The sequence below is a fragment of the Pseudoliparis swirei genome, chromosome 2 (genome assembly GCF_029220125.1).
Source record: "Pseudoliparis swirei isolate HS2019 ecotype Mariana Trench chromosome 2, NWPU_hadal_v1, whole genome shotgun sequence".
NCBI lineage: Eukaryota > Metazoa > Chordata > Actinopteri > Perciformes > Liparidae > Pseudoliparis > Pseudoliparis swirei.
The window spans coordinates 1,955,300-1,976,225 of NC_079389.1; the positions used below are offsets into that span (position 1 = coordinate 1,955,300).

The 20,926-nt window shown below is 49.0% G+C and overlaps 1 protein-coding gene across 1 annotated transcript in view; it reads left to right on the forward strand.

The window, feature by feature from the left end:
• Positions 1-20,812, forward strand: part of mlphb (melanophilin b) — a 51,041-nt gene extending 30,229 nt beyond the window's left edge. The window contains exons 6-13 of the mRNA XM_056426726.1: positions 73-125; positions 4,117-4,209; positions 4,735-4,876; positions 5,398-5,630; positions 10,693-10,776; positions 12,412-12,717; positions 20,508-20,698; positions 20,800-20,812. Of these exons, the coding sequence (XP_056282701.1) occupies positions 73-125; positions 4,117-4,209; positions 4,735-4,876; positions 5,398-5,630; positions 10,693-10,776; positions 12,412-12,717; positions 20,508-20,698; positions 20,800-20,812 (1,115 nt within the window). The remainder of the gene's footprint in view (positions 1-72; positions 126-4,116; positions 4,210-4,734; positions 4,877-5,397; positions 5,631-10,692; positions 10,777-12,411; positions 12,718-20,507; positions 20,699-20,799) is intronic.
• The last annotated feature ends 114 nt before the right edge of the window (positions 20,813-20,926 follow it).

Genomic DNA, 20,926 nt, shown 5'->3' on the forward strand with positions numbered 1-20,926 from the left:
TTTATTTTATGTTGACCTCTAGTTATTTCTAAAAAAGCTTAACACTAACATGTCCGCCTTCTGTATCAGCAGATGGGTACGAGGAGCACAGTCTGGACGCGGCGGACTCAAAACACGACAAGGCGGTACGGCCACTCGGTTATGAACTGCTATGCTTCTTTTCACCGGGCTTTCCCCCGTACGGTACTGGGTCTGCTCGTCCTGAACGTCACCCTGACGGACGTCTTGCAGCTGTTCGTAGGCGCTTCTGTTTCAGGGAGTTTGTGGCGAGTCGAAAGCTTTCCAGTGATATGTTTCATAAACAGATACCAATGTGGACTCACCAGAACACGGGTAGTTCTGGTGCTTCTTTACATCACAACACATCACATGGCATTACATGACATCACATGTCATTTAGATTACATCACATGTCATTTACATCACATCACATGTCATTTAGCTGAGGCTTTTATCCAAACTACAAAAATATCATAATACCATAAGTAACACCACGAGTAATACCACAAGTAATACCACGAGTAATACCATGAGTAATACCACAAGTAATACCACGAGTAATACCACAAGTAATACTTCGAGTAATACCACGAGTAATACCACAAGTAATACCACGAGTAATACTACAAGTAATACCACGAGTAATACCACGAGTAATACTACAAGTAATACCACGAGTAATACTTCAAGTAATACCACGAGTAATACCACAAGTAATACCACGAGTAATACCACAAGTAATACCACGAGTAATACCACAAGTAATACCACGAGTAATACCACGAGTAATACCACAAGTAATACCACAAGTAATACCACGAGTAATACCACAAGTAATACCACAAGTAATACCAAGTAATACCACAAGTAATACCACGAGTAATACCACGAGTAATACCACGAGTAATACCACAAGTAATACCACGAGTAATACCACAAGTAATACCACGAGTAATACCACGAGTAATACTATGAGTAATACCATAAATAATAATATACGTAATACCATGAGTAATACCAGAAATAATACTATAATTAACACTAAGTAATACCACAAGTAATAACACAAGTAATACTACTAAAAGTAATACCACAAGTAATACGACTATAAATTATACCATGAGTAAATGCCACTGAAGTGCTAATCTGTGTTTATTCCAGGTACAGTTGAAAAGATGTTCTTCTCTCTGCTGATTCACCTTGAGACCTCGACACAAAACCGGATTCCCTTCAGTTCTGTTGATTTGATGCTCACAGCTCACGCGTTCCCCTTTTGTATATCTTTCTTTATTCTTATGGAGGGAGGAAATCAAGCAAAACACAATAATATGTCTGGCAAGTAAAGGTGGAAAAAAGCAGTGGCAATATAACGTGAAACTCCCGTCATACTTCACATTGAACATTCAAGGAACACTTCAAACTTTTGAGGAACACGAGGAGTTATATACGGGGTCAGATCAGTCTCAATACGTGCAAATGCACACAGAGAGACTCACAAATGCAAACACAAAGATTCTCAAATGTACGCAGAACGATTGACTAATACATTACAATGCACATAAATAAATTACGATTTGTTTGTGGGTTGTTGAGACTCCTCTGCCGAGGCTCGATTCACAAATGCGTTTCTTTCAACACGGACCTCTCTGTAGCCAATCAGATGTCGCCCTCATTTCCAACCAACTTGTGAATCTGTGTGTTCAGCATTTGTGAGACTGATCTGACCCCGTAGATCCCTCCGTTGTGTCTGTTCAATAAGTCCCAGACTGAAGCCTGACGGTTAGCATAAATATGAGCAAGAGGAGAGCAGCAGCTGGCCTGGCTCAGCCAAAGGGAGCAGCGCTGACCTGTCAGCACCTCAAACGGACACATCTACTCGTATTTCACTTGTTTAATCTCAACAAAAACCAAAGTGCAAAAACAACAATATGTCACCATCTGGAGAACTGCTCCCCCCATCTCCACGACACGTACTTCTTTTGACTATTTATTTGTATGGACGTGAATGCAAAACAGTAGTTACTTTACAGGTAACCATGGAAACGGGGAAAGGAAGCCCAGAAAAACTAAAATGATAAACGGAAAGTACGAGACGCTGATGCTCATAATAATTCTCATATTGTTAGCCTGCAGTTACTGTAGTTACATTAAATTAATGTTTCAAAAAGTACATATCATGAAAAATGAATATATAATATTTAAATAAGTCTTTTTACAAGTAGAGATGTCAGCTATCGTAGTGGGGAAGGGGGGGGGGGGTCTGGCAGGGTTTGAGAGCTGTCTCTCCTTGTTTTTTCCTAAATTCAGAATGAAATAATAAATGTATCAGAGAGGAAAACAGACGATTCTAATCAGGTTTGAGTCGGCGTTGAGCGTGCACATGTTTGTTGGGCCTCCCGTGTTCAGCCTGATCTTTGTCACGCTGACGGCTCCTTCCTGTGTGGAGAAGCGTGGGGGGGGGGGGGGTATTTCCTAGACGGCTTATCAATGTGATCTGGGCCTCAGCCCAAACAGCTGGGACGCCTCGACACCGTGTGCAAACCAGCATTAGGCGCCGGCAGCGTTGCATTGTGGGTAATTGCCAGGACGTCGTATGAGTCGGAGCAGAGTGGAAAGAGCCTCTGGTTCAAGTCCAGGTTGTAAAACAAGAAAAGAGCCTCTGAATCCTCTGGAATTCGTCATTAAAACCAACAGGACTATTGCGTACACCACAGTCTCTGTGTAATGAGGGAGCCGAGCTTTGTTCACTCTCTGCAGCCGCTGCTGAGGAGGAGAAGAAGAAGAAAAGTTTACATGTTGACCACAACAAGGTCAGACGGTGCTTTCTGCTGGCCCTGTTGGATTACACTCAGTGCCCCCTACTGGTCCAAATAGAGTACTACCGCCTGTTGAAGCCCATCATTGACTCCTGTCAAACCTTTTCACCCACTCAGACGTGTTACAGTGCATCTACATGTAGGTTCTACATGGTGGGTCCAAATCGCATAGGAGACGTTCTCCCGGCCCCAATGTGTGCCTCTCGTGTAACATTACATTTCAGTAAGTGCTGAGCCTTTTCTTTATCCCCAAAATACTATATTGTGTGTACCCGGTGTGATGGAAGATGTTCTGTCAATCGGGAAAGAAGGAATGAAGTCTCTGAATCAAAGTTGTCTCTTGTCTCTGTTACTCAGATAAGATTAAACTAATGAAAAGGCCTCATGCTCATTTATACACGCCTGGAAGTGAAACCCCTTTTTAAAGAAACAACAACAAATCATGAGAAGACAATGTAGGGTCGGGCTGTCAAACTCATCTCCACCGTGGGCCTCATCAGCATCATGGCCACCCTCAAAGGTTGTAACATGTAAACGTATAAACTACTCAAATGTATTGTTATATAACTCTCTTCGCATTTGATTATTGTTTATTTAAGTGTAGAAATATTGTACACATGAAGATGTCTCTAATATTCTCACATAAATCTATTTAATTTGAAACCTTCAAAATAAAAGCACAGGATATTTCTTTAACCCTTGTGTTGCCTTAGGGTCATTTTGACCCGAATCAATTTTTATCTGGATGATTAGAGGAGTCCCGAAGGACTCCGGCGTGTTGTTTATCTTCCTTCTGGAGTTTTTCCTTTTTTTAGTCGCCACACAGAGGAACAAAAATAAATACATACATAATAAAGTGGTTCCATAGGGCATTGGGGTTATATCAACTAGAACGAGCGCCATTCGCCCTCAAAAAGTCTATTTTTTCTTCTGTCAAATAGTCTTGAGCGATCTGTAATAACAGGATATGTTTACTTCACTTACACTTTTAAATTAGTCAAACTATGAATAATGCATCTTTTTGGTAACATTTGTATATGATTATGTGACTATACGACGTGTGTGTGTTTGTGTGCATATGCACTACGGCCAGGTGTCCCTACCTTATAACTCTGCATTGCTACTTTCTTTTGGTCATCTTAATGTGAGAAGTGTTTGGTTTTTTCCAGCCGTGAAGATTTCTAAATCCTTCCCCTCCTCGAGGCGACACTTTTTCCTCTGGATAATTGTTCTCCCTTCTCCACTTCCTACTCTCTCTTCTCTTTTGGTGACGGTGTTTTCCCTTTTCTGCTTTCCGAAGATGAAAAAGACCAAAAGGCGGTTAACCGTCGACCCCTTTGATTTCGAGCTGGGCGGCGACTTCTTGATGGAATCGAGAGGACGGCCCAATCAGGTAGAAGCTGGACGAGCCCAGAACCAGCTTCCCCCAAACTCATCTGCAACACCTTCATACAAGAGCCCCTTTGTCCGCTTGGACTTCTCCTGTTCTGCTGGCAGCTCGTTAACAGAAGACTTTAACCAAATGCCAAATGTAGACTCAAGTGGAAAGAAACCAAGTCGTAGTTAGATCATTTGGGAAACAGACTCTTCAGAGCAGTTTACATTTGAAAATGAACCCCATGAACTGAGAAAGTTATTGCATCATTGGCCATGACCACCAAACCAAACATCCACGCACCAAACCAACAACAGTACAAGACCACATGAAGAGCTTGGTCCCCTCAGTTGTAACTATATACAAATCGATAGATTTGTACTCTATTATCGTTGTGTAACTACATTGTAACTACAAGAAAATGAATGTAAAATCTACTACGAGGAATGTAGGATGTAGGATAACAATACAGGACATTTGGGAACTTCCCACTTATTGTTGTTATTTCAAAATGAGCTCTGACCACTCCATCCTCGTCCGTAGGCGGCCGTCCCCCGAGACATCGAGGACATGGACGTCGTTGAGAGGGAGTCCATGCTCACTGAGGCCGATGTGGCCTCTGGTTTCCAAAGGATGTTCAAGGAGCAACGCAAAGGCCTGGACCTGGGAATGACTCCACAGCAAGGTCAGGACCGACCGGACCCCCCCCCCCCCCCCCGGGTCACCAGAGGCCACGCAGTGCCAAGAGCAATGTTAACTCACATTCAATATTTAAGGGGAAATAGGGAGAGATAAAAAGTCCAACTGGCTTTTTCAGAGCTCTGTAACTCTTGAAAACGTTGGTCGAGAACCGCGACTTGCATCTCTAAACATGACATGTTTCCTCTTTCCATGTCATTAATGTGTGTATTTTATTTCAGCTTTAAATTTCTGCAATTTTTTCCCCGTATACAATCAACCAGCTTTAAAATAAAGACCCTTGGCCTGTGACATCCGATCTGTTAGTTCAGATGCAAAGTGATGGACTGAACTGTTCACCATCAGCACAGCCCCGGGACCGGTTGGTCATGTGACTGATATAACATAGTGACCAATCAGAAAGCAGCGAGCGGAGGTTTTTTAGCTGAAGAAAAAAAAACTGTGAGAGAAAATGTGGAAGCGTATTGCTAATTCCATTCCCTGATGAAACCCTCGTGTTTCTCCCAGATGACCTCACGTACCCGGACGGCCACGCCGCTCCGTCTCGCTCCGCCTCCCGGCTCAGCTGCTCCTCCGGCGGCAGTGGGAGCGCTCGGTGCCCCCAGGGCAGCGGCAGCAGCGACCCGCCCGGCCCGGAGGACTCGGAGGAGGACGAGCCCTGCCGTCTCTCCCGGTCCCACCTGGGCCCCCGCAGCCACACCTCCCAGGAGAGCCTGACCTCAGCCAACCCCCCACCGCAGGTCTCTATTCCCTGGCGGAGCAATGTATTCATCAAAGCGTTGCCTACATTCAGCTTGTGAATCGTTTATGAAGAAGGTTTATTAGCTGTTTGTAACAATGCAAACCAACAGCAGGGATTACCTGCTTATCACCTGTTATCGGACCAGAACCCATGCTGTGCTTATTGACACACACACAGAACAATGGAGGTGCATTCTGGAACTAAAAATGGTTCTTCAGAGTGATGCCATAGAAGAACCATTTCTGATTCCACAAAGAACCTTTCAAACCAGGGTTCTCTAAGGAACCGTGTCCTTAAATAGTTCTTCAAAGAACCTATAAAGGTTTCTCAAACGAAAAAAATGGTTCTTCAGCAGGTGATGGTTCTTCGTAGAACCACAAAGCCTTTTAAAGAACCATAAGAACCATTATTGTTCTGCGTGTAGAGGCCGGACACAGACCAGAGTGGTGTAGGTGAAATAGTTATTGTATTACTGGGATGAAGATGAAACTGCAGCTAGATGAGCTGGTGGGAGGCAGGTGTGTGAGTCGACTGGTCCAGGAGAGAGGAGGGAAGACCAAGGATCCTCTCACGTTGTGTCTCCTCATCTCCTCATCTCCTCAGCTCCTTATCTCCTATGTCCTCTTGCCTGTGACCTGGTGCCATCTCGCAGGATTTCTTATATCCTAAACTGCATCTTGAGTATAGAGAAGAGTGGGAGGGAGGGAAGACGCAAGGAGAGGAGGCGAGGAAAGGAATCAGATTGGTACAAACTGAGAGATTAGAGGAGAGACAGACAGGAGTACTAGAGACTCAGAGAAGGGAAATTTTCCTTTGGCACAGTTTAAGTCTTTGTAGTTCAAAATGCATGACAACCAATAATAATGTACTTTGCTTCTAATAATGATTTGACATGCTGGACATGTTTTAAATATTACCACCTCCGCACGAGAGTCGAGCTAAAACTTGGCTATCTCGTTTTATTTCTCACATTGTTGCTTCCCCAGACCAAATGTCCAGGACGAGTCGGAACAATGTGAGAAATGAATCTGCTACATTTGACCACATGGTATCGCTCCGCCACACGGCGAGTCACAAAGCAGATTTTTCATTGTTAAAATGAGCAATAAACAGAAAGATGAGGCTATAAGCCAAACCCGTAAAAAACTATCGTCTAATCGTGCCCAGTTTGCGTGGTGAGAAATATGTTTGGCAGAAAACGTAAACGAGATCTACGATAATGAATGTTGGAGTCACATTTATGAAAGACACAAAACTAGCCGGGTGCTGCTCTCCGTCTCGCGCTGCGAGTCTTTCTAACACTTTGAGCCTCGACGCTCCACTCGATGGAGTTGACTCGGGGCCGACAGCTGCTACATCAGACGGGGATTAAGTACGTTACATCAGTGTCTGTTTATGTGTTGGAGGAGCATCAGTGGAGCTGGCGTTCGCACTGCGGTCAGAAAGCGGTCAGAAAGCGGCGAGGCGGCATGTGTCCTCGTGCGCCCGGCGGCCGGCTCCACGCGCCTTTGATTGGATTCAGACCGGAGACGGTTCAGGGGAATTTGACTCCTTTTTTATTTCCAATCACTGCTGATGGTAAATGTACGCCTAGTTTCCCAGGATGCATCGTGTGTGTCAGTGACAGTCTGAGTGAAACATAAATGAAATCAAAATAAATATTTCTTCGCCTGAACAGAAAATTACAACAATCCCTAGTTCCTCTCTGACAGCAGGCGGATGCTGCGCTCACATTTTTGACGACGATCCCATGCAGAGTCCACGCACGAGGTGGAGAATGACGCAAAGCAGCGAGCCTGTGGAGCGGAGCTGCGTGCGCAACCAACCGTTGATTTTGGGGTTCACGATATTTTTTTAAAAAGAAAGGAAAGAGTACGGCGAATACCACGCTTTCAGTTGCACTTCCGACCGAGCAGGAGTCAGCCGGAGTCGTGTTTACATTTAGAATTAAAGCTCTTCGTAATTAAATACCGCTGATATGAGGTTCTCGTCGGGAAAACAGGAAGGAAAGCCTCCTGCTTGATCCTATTGGCTGCCTTGGGCCTCCTGCTTGATCCTATTGGCTGCCTTGGGCCTCCTGCTTGATCCTATTGGCTGCCTTGGGCCTCCTGCTTGATCCCATTGGCTGCCTTGGGCCTCCTGCTTGATCCTATTGGCTGCCTTGGGCCTCCTGCTTGATCCCATTGGCTGCCTTGGGCCTCCTGCTTGATCCTATTGGCTGCCTTGGGCCTCCTGCTTGATCCCATTGGCTGCCTTGGGCCTCCTGCTTGATCCTATTGGCTGCCTTGGGCCTCCTGCTTGATCCCATTGGCTGCCTTGGGCCTCCTGCTTGATCCCATTGGCTGCCTTGGGCCTCCTGCTTGATCCGATTGGCTGCCTTGGGCCTCCTGCTTGAATCCTATTGGCTGCCTTGGGCCTCCTGCTTGATCCTATTGGCTGCCTTGGGCCTCCTGCTTGATCCCATTGGCTGCCTTGGGCCTCCTGCTTGAATCCTATTGGCTGCCTTGGGCCTCCTGCTTGATCCCATTGGCTGCCTTGGGCCTCCTGCTTGATCCCATTGGCTGCCTTGGGCCTCCTGCTTGATCCCATTGGCTGCCTTGGGCCTCCTGCTTGATCCCATTGGCCGCCTTGGCAGAGTGTAACATTGATGAGCGGTGCGCCTCTGCATCTCGCTATTAAAATTGAGAATATTTTAACTTTTAAGCGCGCCTGAAAAACGCTAGAAAATAACGTGCCGCGTTGCATTTAAAAGGCGCGTCTGAAAGGCCGTACCGTAGGGAATCAACGGTGTTGCTAGCGACGTGTTTTTGAGAGCCGCGTCCGGTGTGATCGCGCCCTTAGACATCTGTTAGTCTCTCCACTGTTAGAACGATCAGCTCAATGAAGCCTTAATTCACTGAGATGAAAGTAAGTAACAACACGACAGCGTCACATACAAACGGCCCACGCTGACGTCCTCCATGCCTTGAAATGCAGACACACTGTAAGATGGAGAGAGGGCGAGTGCAATCACTGGCACCGACAACTCGGTGGCAAGTCAGTGACAAGTCTGTGGCAAGTGCCGCTCGGTGCCAGTACTCAGCGACAACTCAGCGGCGTGTTTGCGACGAGTCGCCGGCAGCAACACTCAACAATTTAATTATAAAAAAATAAAAATAAAATTTTACCATGTCATACTGTTATACCTCCATGAAATTCTACTTTGAGGAGATGCCACTGTTAGTCTAAAGTTTAAGCACTGGCACTCAGTGGCACTTGCCAGCACTTGCCAGCAGATGCCGCAGCTAGTCAAAAAGTGCCACTACTAGTTAAAAGGTGCCACAGCTAGTCAAAAAGTGCCAGCAGACGGAGGGTCGGCCAGGCGCGTCTGCGGCATGTCTGCGCAGTGACGAGTCTGCGACGACTCAGTGACAAGCTCCATTAAAGTGCCCGGACAGCGGAAGAAATCACTTTCATGATTACAGAATGGAGGAGCTGCGGTTTAGCTAGATAGATAGCTAAAATAGCTAGCTAGATACACAGATATATAATTTATATATATATATAATTAGTGTCTTTTTGTAGACACTTACTTACAATATGCAATAAGATAGTGCTGTACGTTACTGCTGTACTATATTTAATATTGTTTTGCTACTACTACGTTTCACTTCATAATCTATTACACTTATATACCATGATATTGTAACGTCTCGGACGTTATGGCACTGATGACACGGAGACGGGACGACGTTATTAATCCTCCCTTTATTGGGCATCCACCAACACAGACAGCGTGCTCCTCTCAGTTTAGCAGCTCGAACGTCAACAACAACGGTTCCCGTCAACCACCCTTAACTCCCGTTTTCCGACAGGTTAACCCCGCCTCCCCTCTACTCCGCCAATCACAGGCACGCCCCCTCGACCAGCATGCACGGTACCACACTGATTGACAGCCACTTCACAGGGTCGCTACAATATGTATAATGGGTCTGTGTACGTTTTGTTCGTTTTTGTTGTTGTTTCATTCCAAATACGGAATACGGAAATCACGTGGTTTTTTCGTTTTCCGTCTGAAACCAAAAACGGAAAAACGGAATACCACCTCCGTATTTCGTTTCTGCCGTCTGAAACCAAAAACGACAGAACGGAAGTGCTTAAAATGAAAGTCAAAATAAAAGCCAGTGATACATATTCGTATTAACATTAGAAGAATATTAATTAATCAATATAAAGAATAAATAATTAAACGTGGATATTTTAACGATGCAAACACATAGCACGTTCAATTTGATAATTTAATGACTTTTCCTGTAACTATAAACATAATTTTTCTAACAAAGGTATTTTATAACATGAAGTAACTTGATATATTTCATAAAAATCATTTTGCTTGATCTACTTATGAGTGTCGAGTGATCTTCTGTCCCTGCGTTGGGCGTCTCTCGTCCATGCATGCTCTATCAGAACCTGAAACGAAAGGGACAAAATGCAGACCGCGTCCAGTCTCGTCCTGCTCTGATGATGTTATGGTTCGAGGTTATTAGGTTACAGGTGCTGACGTTTGGGAATACGGTCGAGGTTTGGGAATCCTAGGAATGAGGTAATTTGAGAGGCAGGATTTTAACAACCGTAAAACAAAGAAGTCCCTCTAACATCAAAGACGTCTCTCCTGATTTGAATACGACTGTTTGTCGACCCCGTGGAATAAAAAAAAAGGTATTGAAGCATTATGAGGCTTTTTCAAAGGAGTTTGACTTTAATCCAGATTTACTCTCTCTGCATCTGGGCGGCTTCATCAAAGTCACTGTAGAGTGGACGCTCGCCATTTAGGGGAATTCGATTTGGAGATGAGGGGATTTGGCTCAGAGCTCAGACTCTGATGTTTGCTTTGAGTGAAATGTGCATCATATGGTGATGCTTCAACAGCATCCTGTAAATCTTGTTTTGGAAGAGATTATTAATACACGTGTGGGGACTGTTCTTGAGTTCTCCCATTTGCTTTCTCCAACCCAGTCGATCCTCTACGTCTCCGCCCCGCTAACGTTTCCTTCTCCGTCACGTCATTTGACTTTCTCCAGATCACTGACCAGAACCGACGCATGTCCGCCATCGAGAGCATCCTGAGCCACTTGGAGCTGAAGGTCACCTCAACACACGATGAGGTAAACCCATTACGCACAAAATCACATCGCAGCTGCCAAATAATCACCGTAAATCATTCTCATACCTCGGCCCATCTGCTGCACAAGGAGGCTTTCGGGAATTAGCGAGAACATGTTTGTGTGTGCGTAACCACAGCAACGGGGGCTGTGATTCGTCTTTTTTTCGTCGGTCTCATTACAGACGGAACAAAAGAGTAGAAAGTAGCAAAAACATGTCGAACATGTGAAACTACACGTGAAATATGAACCCTGCACATGTTCCAGGGCGACGCGTGGGGTCACTTCACTCACGGGTCTATGCGGCGCACACAGATGCTGTTGATTAAAGTGGGCGGGGCCTAATGCAGATCAAGTACCGTCACTCGGACTTTGAGTGACCCTTGAGCGACCGCCACGTTTCCACAACACGGCCTGTTTGAACACGCAGGGCAGCCATTGGTTGTGTCCTCTGGGCTAGTTGAAGAAGAGTGAGGAGTGAGGAGTGAGGAGTGAGGAGTGTGGAGTGTGGAGTGATATCTGAGGTATACACTTGAGCAAGATTACTTCCGTGTTGGTTCTGTCGTGGCTGTGAGTGTCGGCCTGGCAATAAGCCGGCGGCACACAGAGAAGTGAAGGTGCCATCTGGAACCGATTCCTCAGAGTGATGCCATGTGGAGCGTATTTCTGATTTATTCAATGTTATCTTCATTGGAAAAAAAACAGTGCTTTTCTTTTAACAATAAGGACATTTAAAATGGTGTTTTCTTTTTTCGAAGTGAACCCAAACTTTTGAACGCTAGTGAATGTGAATGATCCTGTATTGTAATACTTTGGCTAACTAGCTCCGCCATGTAATGCAAAAATAATGAAGCTCCAAATATCATTTATAACGAGAGGCCTCGTAATATCAGGAGATCATCAACTGCAGAGGAGGCCCACGTTTAGTGTTTACCTCTTTTAGCGAGACATCATGCACCACAGTGAAACTGAATAGATGGATCATTTAGAAATCTCGCGTTGACACGTATGGCCCCACGAGAAGAGATTATTTGAGTAAAGAGTCAGAGTGATGACTTTAATCTCAGAATTATGAACAAATTCTCAAAATTATGAAAGAGAGAGAATTCTCATAATTGGGCCTGTATTCGGAAAAGTTATTCATTTATTTTAAGATTTCTTTAATTCTCATATATTTTACTTTAAACTCAAAATTATGACTCCAAATCCAAATTTGACACGTGGCCCAAACTGAAATACATTTTTCACGTGGCCTGAGTACTTTTCTAACACGGCATATACATCCAAACTTTCCCGAAAGCCTTCAGATGGGGTGCACAGTGGACATGAAATCATTCACTAAGCTCTGGATCCCCAGAGCCTCGATTCTTCACTCATTTATTCTAGTTTTAGAGACACTTGAATCTGAGAACAGTCAGACCAGCGACCTCCAACAGAAGGAGCAGGTAGAGAAGACTCATACAGGACACGGATCATGACGCATGAGACATCTCACGTTCTTCTTAATCCGCTGGACTTTAACGTGATATGTGCCGACTCAGCCAGACATGTGCTGTGTGCTAACGGGCCCCGGCTGTGCGTTGCCACCAGAGAGGTGCAAAGCAATCCAGCCACTTATTCTATGCTCTGTACCTGCAGCCGGGCCAGGCTCCTCCCACTCCAAGCAGCACCTCTCCTCTTCCTCAGTATGAGGAGGAGGACTTAGAGGAGCAGCAGCTGAGGCAGAAGCTGCTCAAGATGACGGACAACATCAGTGACCACGACCTGACCTCCGACGAGGACGAGGCCGGCGGGCCGCTCTCCTCCCAAGAGATCCCCGTGTGGAGGAGCCCGGAGGGGGAGGCCACACCCACCAGAATACCCACCAGAATACCCACCAGACCCACATCCAGGACCAGCATCGTCCTCTGCAGGCTGGAGGAGGAGCGGCCGGAGACCCGGAAGGTACGGACGGGTTCAATGAGCAAAACACCGGAAACATACGCACTGAAACATCTCAACTGTCGCCCATGCTGGTGGAGGAAAAGAGCCCGGCTCATGAAGTTTAAACCCACCTCTGCAGGAATCCATTTGCAGCTCACAAGAGTCATGAATCAAGTCGCTAGCAGCTTCTCCGAAAACAGAAAATGAAATAGAAAAATAAGTATTTGCTGCATGTGCGTAGCCGCCTGCGTCGCTCTCTGTGGCATTTCATTCCCCTAGAAGCTAACGGTGAGTTATGACATCCGGTGTTTTAACATCTCTGGACTACCGGCCTGTTTAAACGGCACGCCGTCTCTTTAAATTATCACCTAACACCAGCCAGCACAAGCCGGGGAGCACTCGGGCGCGACCTCATGACCTTGTGACGGTTTTGCAGACTGAAGGGAGCAAAGGTCGAGCGTAATGGACGTGTAGATCTCCCAGCAGCCTCTCTGTCCTGCTTAGCGTCGAACCAACGAGCCGTAAACGACAACGTGCCGCTCCGCTGTGCTACGTGTGTTTACCTCGCTGGGAACGTCTCCTGGAGCCATTCTACACACCAGCTACACACCAGCTACACACCAGCTACACACCAACTACACACCAGCTACACACCAGCTACACACCAGCCAGCCACACAACACACCAGCTACACCAGCTACACACCAGCTACACACCAGCCACACACCAGCTACACCAGCTACACACCAGCTACACACCAACTACACCAGCCACACACCAGCTACACACCAGCTACACACCAGCTACACCAGCTACACACCAGCCACACCAGCTACACACAGCTACACACCAACCACACACCAGCTACACACCAGCTACACACACCTACACACCAGCTACACAACTACACACCAGCTACACACCAGCTACACACCAACTACACCACCGGCTACACACCACACACACCACTACACCAGCTACACACCAGCTACACACCAGCTACACCAGCTACACACCACTACACACCAGCTACACACCAACTACACACCAGCTACACACCAGCTACACACCAGCTACACACCAGCTACACACCAGCTACACACCGACTACACACCAGCTACACACCAACACACAGCTACACACACCTACACACCAGCTACACACCGGCTACACACCAACTACACACCAACTACACACCGGCTACACACCGGCTACACACCGGCTACACACCGGCTACACACCAACTACACACCAACTACACACCGGCTACACACCAACTACACACCAACTACACACCGGCTACACACCGGCTACACACCAGCTACACACCGGCTACACACCGCCACAAGCCACACAACTACACACCACCTACACACCAGCTACACACGGCTACACACCACACACACCACCACTACACCAGCTACACTACACACCAGCTACACACCAGCTACACACCGACTACACACCAGCTACACACCAACTACACACCAGCTACACACTGACTACACACCAACTACACACCAGCTACACACCGGCTACACACCGGCTACACACCAACTACACACCAGCTACACACCAGCTACACACCAGCTACACACACGGCTACACCAAGGCTGCTGCAATGACGCTACACACCAGCTGACACGTACACGCTGCTGCACGATGGCTGCTACGATGAGGCTGCTGTACGATGGCTGCTGTACGATGAGCTGCTGTGCGATGTGGCTGCTGCACGATGAGGCTGCTGTACGATGGCTGCAGCTGCCATGTGCTACGATGCTGCTGCGATGTAGCCGATGTGGCTGCTGTGCGATGAGCTGCTGTACGATGTGGCTGCTGTACGATGAGGCTGCTGTACGATGTAACTGCTGTACGATGTAGCTGCTGTGCGATGTAGCTGCTGTACGATGTGGCTGCTGTACGATGAGGCTGCTGTACGATGAGGCTGCTGTACGATGTGGCTGCTGTACGATGAGGCTGCTGTACGATGTGGCTGCTGTACGATGTGGCTGCTGTACGATGTGGCTGCTGTACGATGAGGCTGCTGTACGATGAGGCTGCTGTACGATGTGGCTGCTGTGCGATGAGGCTGCTGTACGATGTGGCTGCTGTGCGATGAGGCTGCTGTACGATGAGGCTGCTGTACGATGAGGCTGCTGTACGATGTGGCTGCCGTACGATGTGGCTGCTGTGGCTGCTGCGATGGCTGCTGTACGATGTAGCTGCTGTACGATGTAGCTGCTGTACGATGTAGCTGCTGTACGATGTGGCTGCTGTACGATGTAGCTGATGTGGCTGCTGTACGATGTAGCTGCTGTACGATGTGGCTGCTGTAGCTGCTGTGAGCTGCTGTGCGATGTAGCTGCTGTACGATGTCGCTGCTGTGCGATGTAGCTGCTATGCGATGTGGCTGCTGCACGATGGCTGCTGGCTGCTGTACGATGTAGCTGCTGTACGATGTAGCTGCTGTACGATGTGGCTGCTGTACGATGTGGCTGCTGTACGATGAGGCTGCTGTACGATGAGGCTGCTGTACGATGTGGCTGCTGTACGATGTAGCTGATGTGGCTGCTGTACGATGTGGCTGCTGCGATGAGGCTGCTGTACAATGTGGCTGCTGTACGATGTAGCTGCTGTACGATGTGGCTGCTGTACGATGAGGCTGCTGTACGATGTAGCTGCTGTACGATGTGGCTGCTGTACGATGTGGCTGCTGTACGATGTGGCTGCTGTACGATGTGGCTGCTGTACGATGAGGCTGCTGTACGATGTGGCTGCTGTACGATGAGGCTGCTGTACGATGTGGCTGCTGTACGATGAGGCTGCTGTGCGATGTGGCTGCTGTACGATGTGGCTGCTGTACGATGAGGCTGCTGTACGATGTGGCTGCTGTACGATGTGGCTGCTGTACGATGTGGCTGCTGTGCGATGTAGCTGCTACGATGTGGCTGCTGTGCGATGAGGCTGCTGTACGATGAGGCTGCTGTACGATGTGGCTGCTGTGCGATAAGGCTGCTGTACGATGTGGCTGCTGTGCGATGAGGCTGCTGTGCGATGAGGCTGCTGTGCGATGTGGCTGCTGCGATGAGGCTGCTGTGCGATGTGGCTGCTGTAACGAGGCTGCTGTACGATGTGGCTGCTGTACGATGTGGCTGCTGTACGATGTGGCTGCTGTACGATGAGGCTGCTGTACGATGTGGCTGCTGTACGATGTGGCTGCTGTACGATGAGGCTGCTGTACGATGTGGCTGCTGTACGATGTGGCTGCTGTACGATGAGGCTGCTGTACGATGTGGCTGCTGTACGATGTGGCTGCTGTACGATGTGGCTGCTGTACGATGTGGCTGCTGTACGATGTAGCTGCTGTACGATGTGGCTGCTGTACGATGCTGCTGTACGATGTGGCTGCTGTACGATGAGGCTGCTGTACGATGTGGCTGCTGTACGATGTGGCTGCTGTACGATGAGGCTGCTGTGCGATGTGGCTGCTGTACGATGTGGCTGCTGTACGATGTAGCTGCTGTGCGATGTATGTGGCTGCTGTACGATGCGGCTGCTGTCCGATGTGGCTGCTGTACGATGGCTGCTGCATGGCTGCTGCGATGGCTGCTGTACGATGTGGCTGCTGTGCGATGAGGCTGCTGTACGATGTGGCTGCTGTACGATGAGGCTGCTGTACGATGAGGCTGCTGTACGATGTGGCTGCTGTACGATGTGGCTGCTGTACGATGTGGCTGCTGTACGATGAGGCTGCTGTACGATGAGGCTGCTGTACGATGTAGCTGCTGTACGATGAGGCTGCTGTACGATGTGGCTGCTGTACGATGTGGCTGCTGTACGATGAGGCTGCTGTACGATGTGGCTGCTGTACGATGTGGCTGCTGTACGATGTGGCTGCTGTACGATGAGGCTGCTGTACGATGTGGCTGCTGTACGATGAGGCTGCTGTACGATGTGGCTGCTGTACGATGTGGCTGCTGTACGATGTGGCTGCTGTACGATGAGGCTGCTGTACGATGTGGCTGCTGTACGATGTGGCTGCTGTACGATGTAGCTGCTGTACGATGTAGCTGCTGTACGATGTAGCTGCTGTACGATGTGGCTGCTGTACGATGAGGCTGCTGTACGATGAGGCTGCTGTGCGATGAGGCTGCTGCTGTACGATGTAGCTGCTGTACGATGTGGCTGCTGTACGATGTGGCTGCTGTACGATGTGGCTGCTGTACGATGTGGCTGCTGTACGATGTGGCTGCTGTGCGATGAGGCTGCTGTACGATGAGGCTGCTGTACGATGTAGCTGCTGTACGATGTAGCTGATGTAGCTGCTGTACGATGTAGCTGCTGTACGATGTGGCTGCTGTACGATGTAGCTGATGTGGCTGCTGTACGATGTGGCTGCTGTACGATGTAGCTGCTGTACGATGTAGCTGCTGTACGATGTGGCTGCTGTACGATGTGGCTGCTGTACGATGTGGCTGCTGTACGATGAGGCTGCTGTACGATGTGGCTGCTGTACGATGAGGCTGCTGTACGATGAGGCTGCTGTACGATGTGGCTGCTGTACGATGAGGCTGCTGTACGATGTGGCTGCTGTACGATGAGGCTGCTGTACGATGAGGCTGCTGTACGATGTGGCTGCTGCAATGCGATGTGGCTGCTGTGCGATGTGGCTGCTGTACGATGAGGCTGCTGTGCGATGTGGCTGCTGTACGATCGGGCTGCTGCACGATGAGGCTGCTGTACGATGAGGCTGCTGTGCGATGAGGCTGCTGTACGATGTGGCTGCTGCGATGTGGCTGCTGCGATGTGGCTGCTGTGATGTGGCTGCTGTACGATGAGGCTGCTGTACGATGTGGCTGCTGTACGATGAGGCTGCTGTGCGATGAGGCTGCTGTGCGATGTGGCTGCTGTACGATGAGGCTGCTGTACGATGGGGCTGCTGTGCGATGTGGCTGCTGTGCGATGTAGCTGCTGTGCGATGTAGGCTGCTGTACGATGAGGCTGCTGTGCGATGTGGCTGCTGTACGATGAGGCTGCTGTACGATGTAGCTGCTGTACGATGAGGCTGCTGTACGATGTAGCTGCTGTACGATGAGGCTGCTGTACGATGTAGCTGCTGTACGATGAGGCTGCTGTACGATGTGGCTGCGATGAGCTGCTGTGCGATGGCTGAGGCTGCTGTAGGATGTGGCTGCTGTACGATGAGGCTGCTGTACGATGTGGCTGCTGTACGATGTGGCTGCTGTACGATGTGGCTGCTGTACGATGTAGCTGCTGTACGATGAGGCTGCTGTACGATGTGGCTGCTGTACGATGAGGCTGCTGTACGATGTGGCTGCTGTACGATGTGGCTGCTGTACGATGAGGCTGCTGTACGATGTGGCTGCTGTACGATGTAGCTGCTGTACGATGAGGCTGCTGTGCGATGAGGCTGCTGTGCGATGAGGCTGCTGTACGATGTGGCTGCTGTACGATGTGGCTGCTGTACGATGTAGCTGCTGTACGATGTAGCTGCTGTACGATGAGGCTGCTGTACGATGAGGCTGCTGTACGATGTGGCTGCTGTACGATGTAGCTGCTGTACGATGAGGCTGCTGTACGATGTGGCTGCTGTACGATGTGGCTGCTGTACGATGTGGCTGCTGTACGATGTGGCTGCTGTACGATGAGGCTGCTGTACGATGTGGCTGCTGTACGATGTAGCTGCTGTACGATGTAGCTGCTGTACGATGTAGCTGCTGTACGATGTGGCTGCTGTACGATGAGGCTGCTGTACGATGTGGCTGCTGTACGATGTAGCTGCTGTACGATGTAGCTGCTGTACGATGAGGCTGCTGTACGATGTGGCTGCTGTACGATGAGGCTGCCGTACGATGAGGCTGCCGTACGATGAGGCTGCCGTACGATGTAGCTGCCGTACGATGTGGCTGCCGTACGATGTGGCTGATGTACGATGAGGCTGCTGTACGATGAGGCTGCTGTACGATGTGGCTGCTGTACGATGTGGCTGCTGCGATGTGGCTGCTGTGCGATGTAGCTGCTGTGCGATGTGGCTGCTGTGCGATGTAGCTGCTGTGCGATGTAGCTGCTGTGCGATGAGGCTGCTGTGCGATGAGGCTGCTGTGCGATGAGGCTGCTGTGCGATGTGGCTGCTGTACGATGTGGCTGCTGTACGATGAGGCTGCTGTGCGATGTGGCTGCTGTACGATGTGGCTGCTGTACGATGAGGCTGCTGTACGATGTGGCTGCTGTACGATGAGGCTGCTGCTGCTGTGCGAGGCTGCTGTACGATGTGGCTGCTGTACGATGAGGCTGCTGTACGATGAGGCTGCTGTACGATGTGGCTGCTGTACGATGAGGCTGCTGTACGATGTGGCTGCTGTACGATGTGGCTGCTGTACGATGTAGCTGCTGTACGATGAGGCTGCTGTACGATGAGGCTGCTGTACGATGTGGCTGCTGTACGATGTAGCTGCTGTACGATGTGGCTGCTGTACGATGAGGCTGCTGTACGATGTAGCTGCTGTACGATGAGGCTGCTGTACGATGTGGCTGCTGTACGATGTAGCTGCTGTACGATGTGGCTGCTGTACGATGAGGCTGCTGTACGATGTGGCTGCTGTACGATGAGGCTGCTGTACGATGAGGCTGCTGTAAGATGTAGCTGCTGTACGATGTAGCTGCTGTACGATGAGGCTGCTGTACGATGTGGCTGCCGTACGATGTGGCTGCTGTGCGATGAGGCTGCTGTACGATGAGGCTGCTGTACGATGTGGCTGCTGTGCGATAAGGCTGCTGTACGATGTGGCTGCTGTGCGATGAGGCTGCTGTACGATGAGGCTGCTGTGCGATGGCTGCTGGCTGCTGTACGATGAGGCTGCTGTGCGATGTAGCTGCTGTGCGATGAGGCTGCTGTACGATGTGGCTGCTGTACGATGAGGCTGCTGTACGATGAGGCTGCTGTACGATGTAGCTGCTGTACGATGTGGCTGCTGTACGATGTGGCTGCTGTACGATGTAGCTGCTGTACGATGAGGCTGCTGTACGATGTGGCTGCTGTACGATGAGGCTGCTGTACGATGAGGCTGCTGTACGATGTGGCTGCTGTACGATGTAGCTGCTGTACGATGTAGCTGCTGTGCGCTGCAGGCGGCCATGTTGTGTAGAGCCTCTTCTCCAGCAGCGCCCTGACCCGGAGGCTGAGCCACGTCTGTATCGGACATCTGATAACGCTGATTTGGAAAATTCATCATTTTCGATAACGCCGCTTCGGACTTTTCATCAATTTGCTCCATTGATCAACATTATTATTATTATTGACCTAAATCATTAAAAACAAAATCCTCAAATATATATTTTTTAATTACTAATATGTACAGAGCGGGACCTTTTTATGTTTGAATAATAAACTTGTCGATGTCCAAACGATGTAATGGAGACATGAAGTGACTTCCAACACATAGACGCTTTTTTATTTTATTTTTAACTGACATATAACACCAATACCTACACGGTAATCTCCAACTGGTTGATGTAGGCCTGGATGAAGTTTAACACACAAGCACATTTTTTGTTTATCTTGTCTTCCTCTGTGGGGATTTGGGAATTTTTTAATTTGTGTTCATGATTTTATGTTCAAAAAGAGTTTTCTCAGGGTTCACTGGTGGCCAACATGGTACAAGCACTGACCCCGAGTCAGCTGGGAATTTTTGTTACATGTTATTCTCTGTCATCATCCTCATCATCATCATGACCCCCAAGAAAGTGCTTGGTGACGTTTTAATGTGAATCTCCTCACATTTGTCTCGTAGGTGAACCGCTCTCCAGACAGCCTGGAGAGGAAGTGGCGCCCCCTAGAGGAGGGCTCCCAGACCGCGTTCAGAGGCTCAACAGCCTTACTGGTCGAGCTGGAGGATCGAGATTCATCAGGCGGCCGCGCCGTCAGCCCGGCAGGCGGAGTGAGCCGAGACCCGACGCCCAGCTCACGGGCCCATCACAGGAAGTGTGGCCACGGAGTGAAAAGTCTGTTTGTGTCGAGCGTTTCCGATCATTGCCGCGCCGAGGATGCCCCTGAGCGCTATGACGGTGTGTGGGCGGATACAGGAAAGAAAGGTAATCAAATTGTGACCATGACATGTGACATGGGTAATACATCAAAATTGCATGGGGTGCCTGCTCAAGGGATCAATGACTAGGTTTCTGGCTGATTGGCAATCATCCGCCCAGCTGC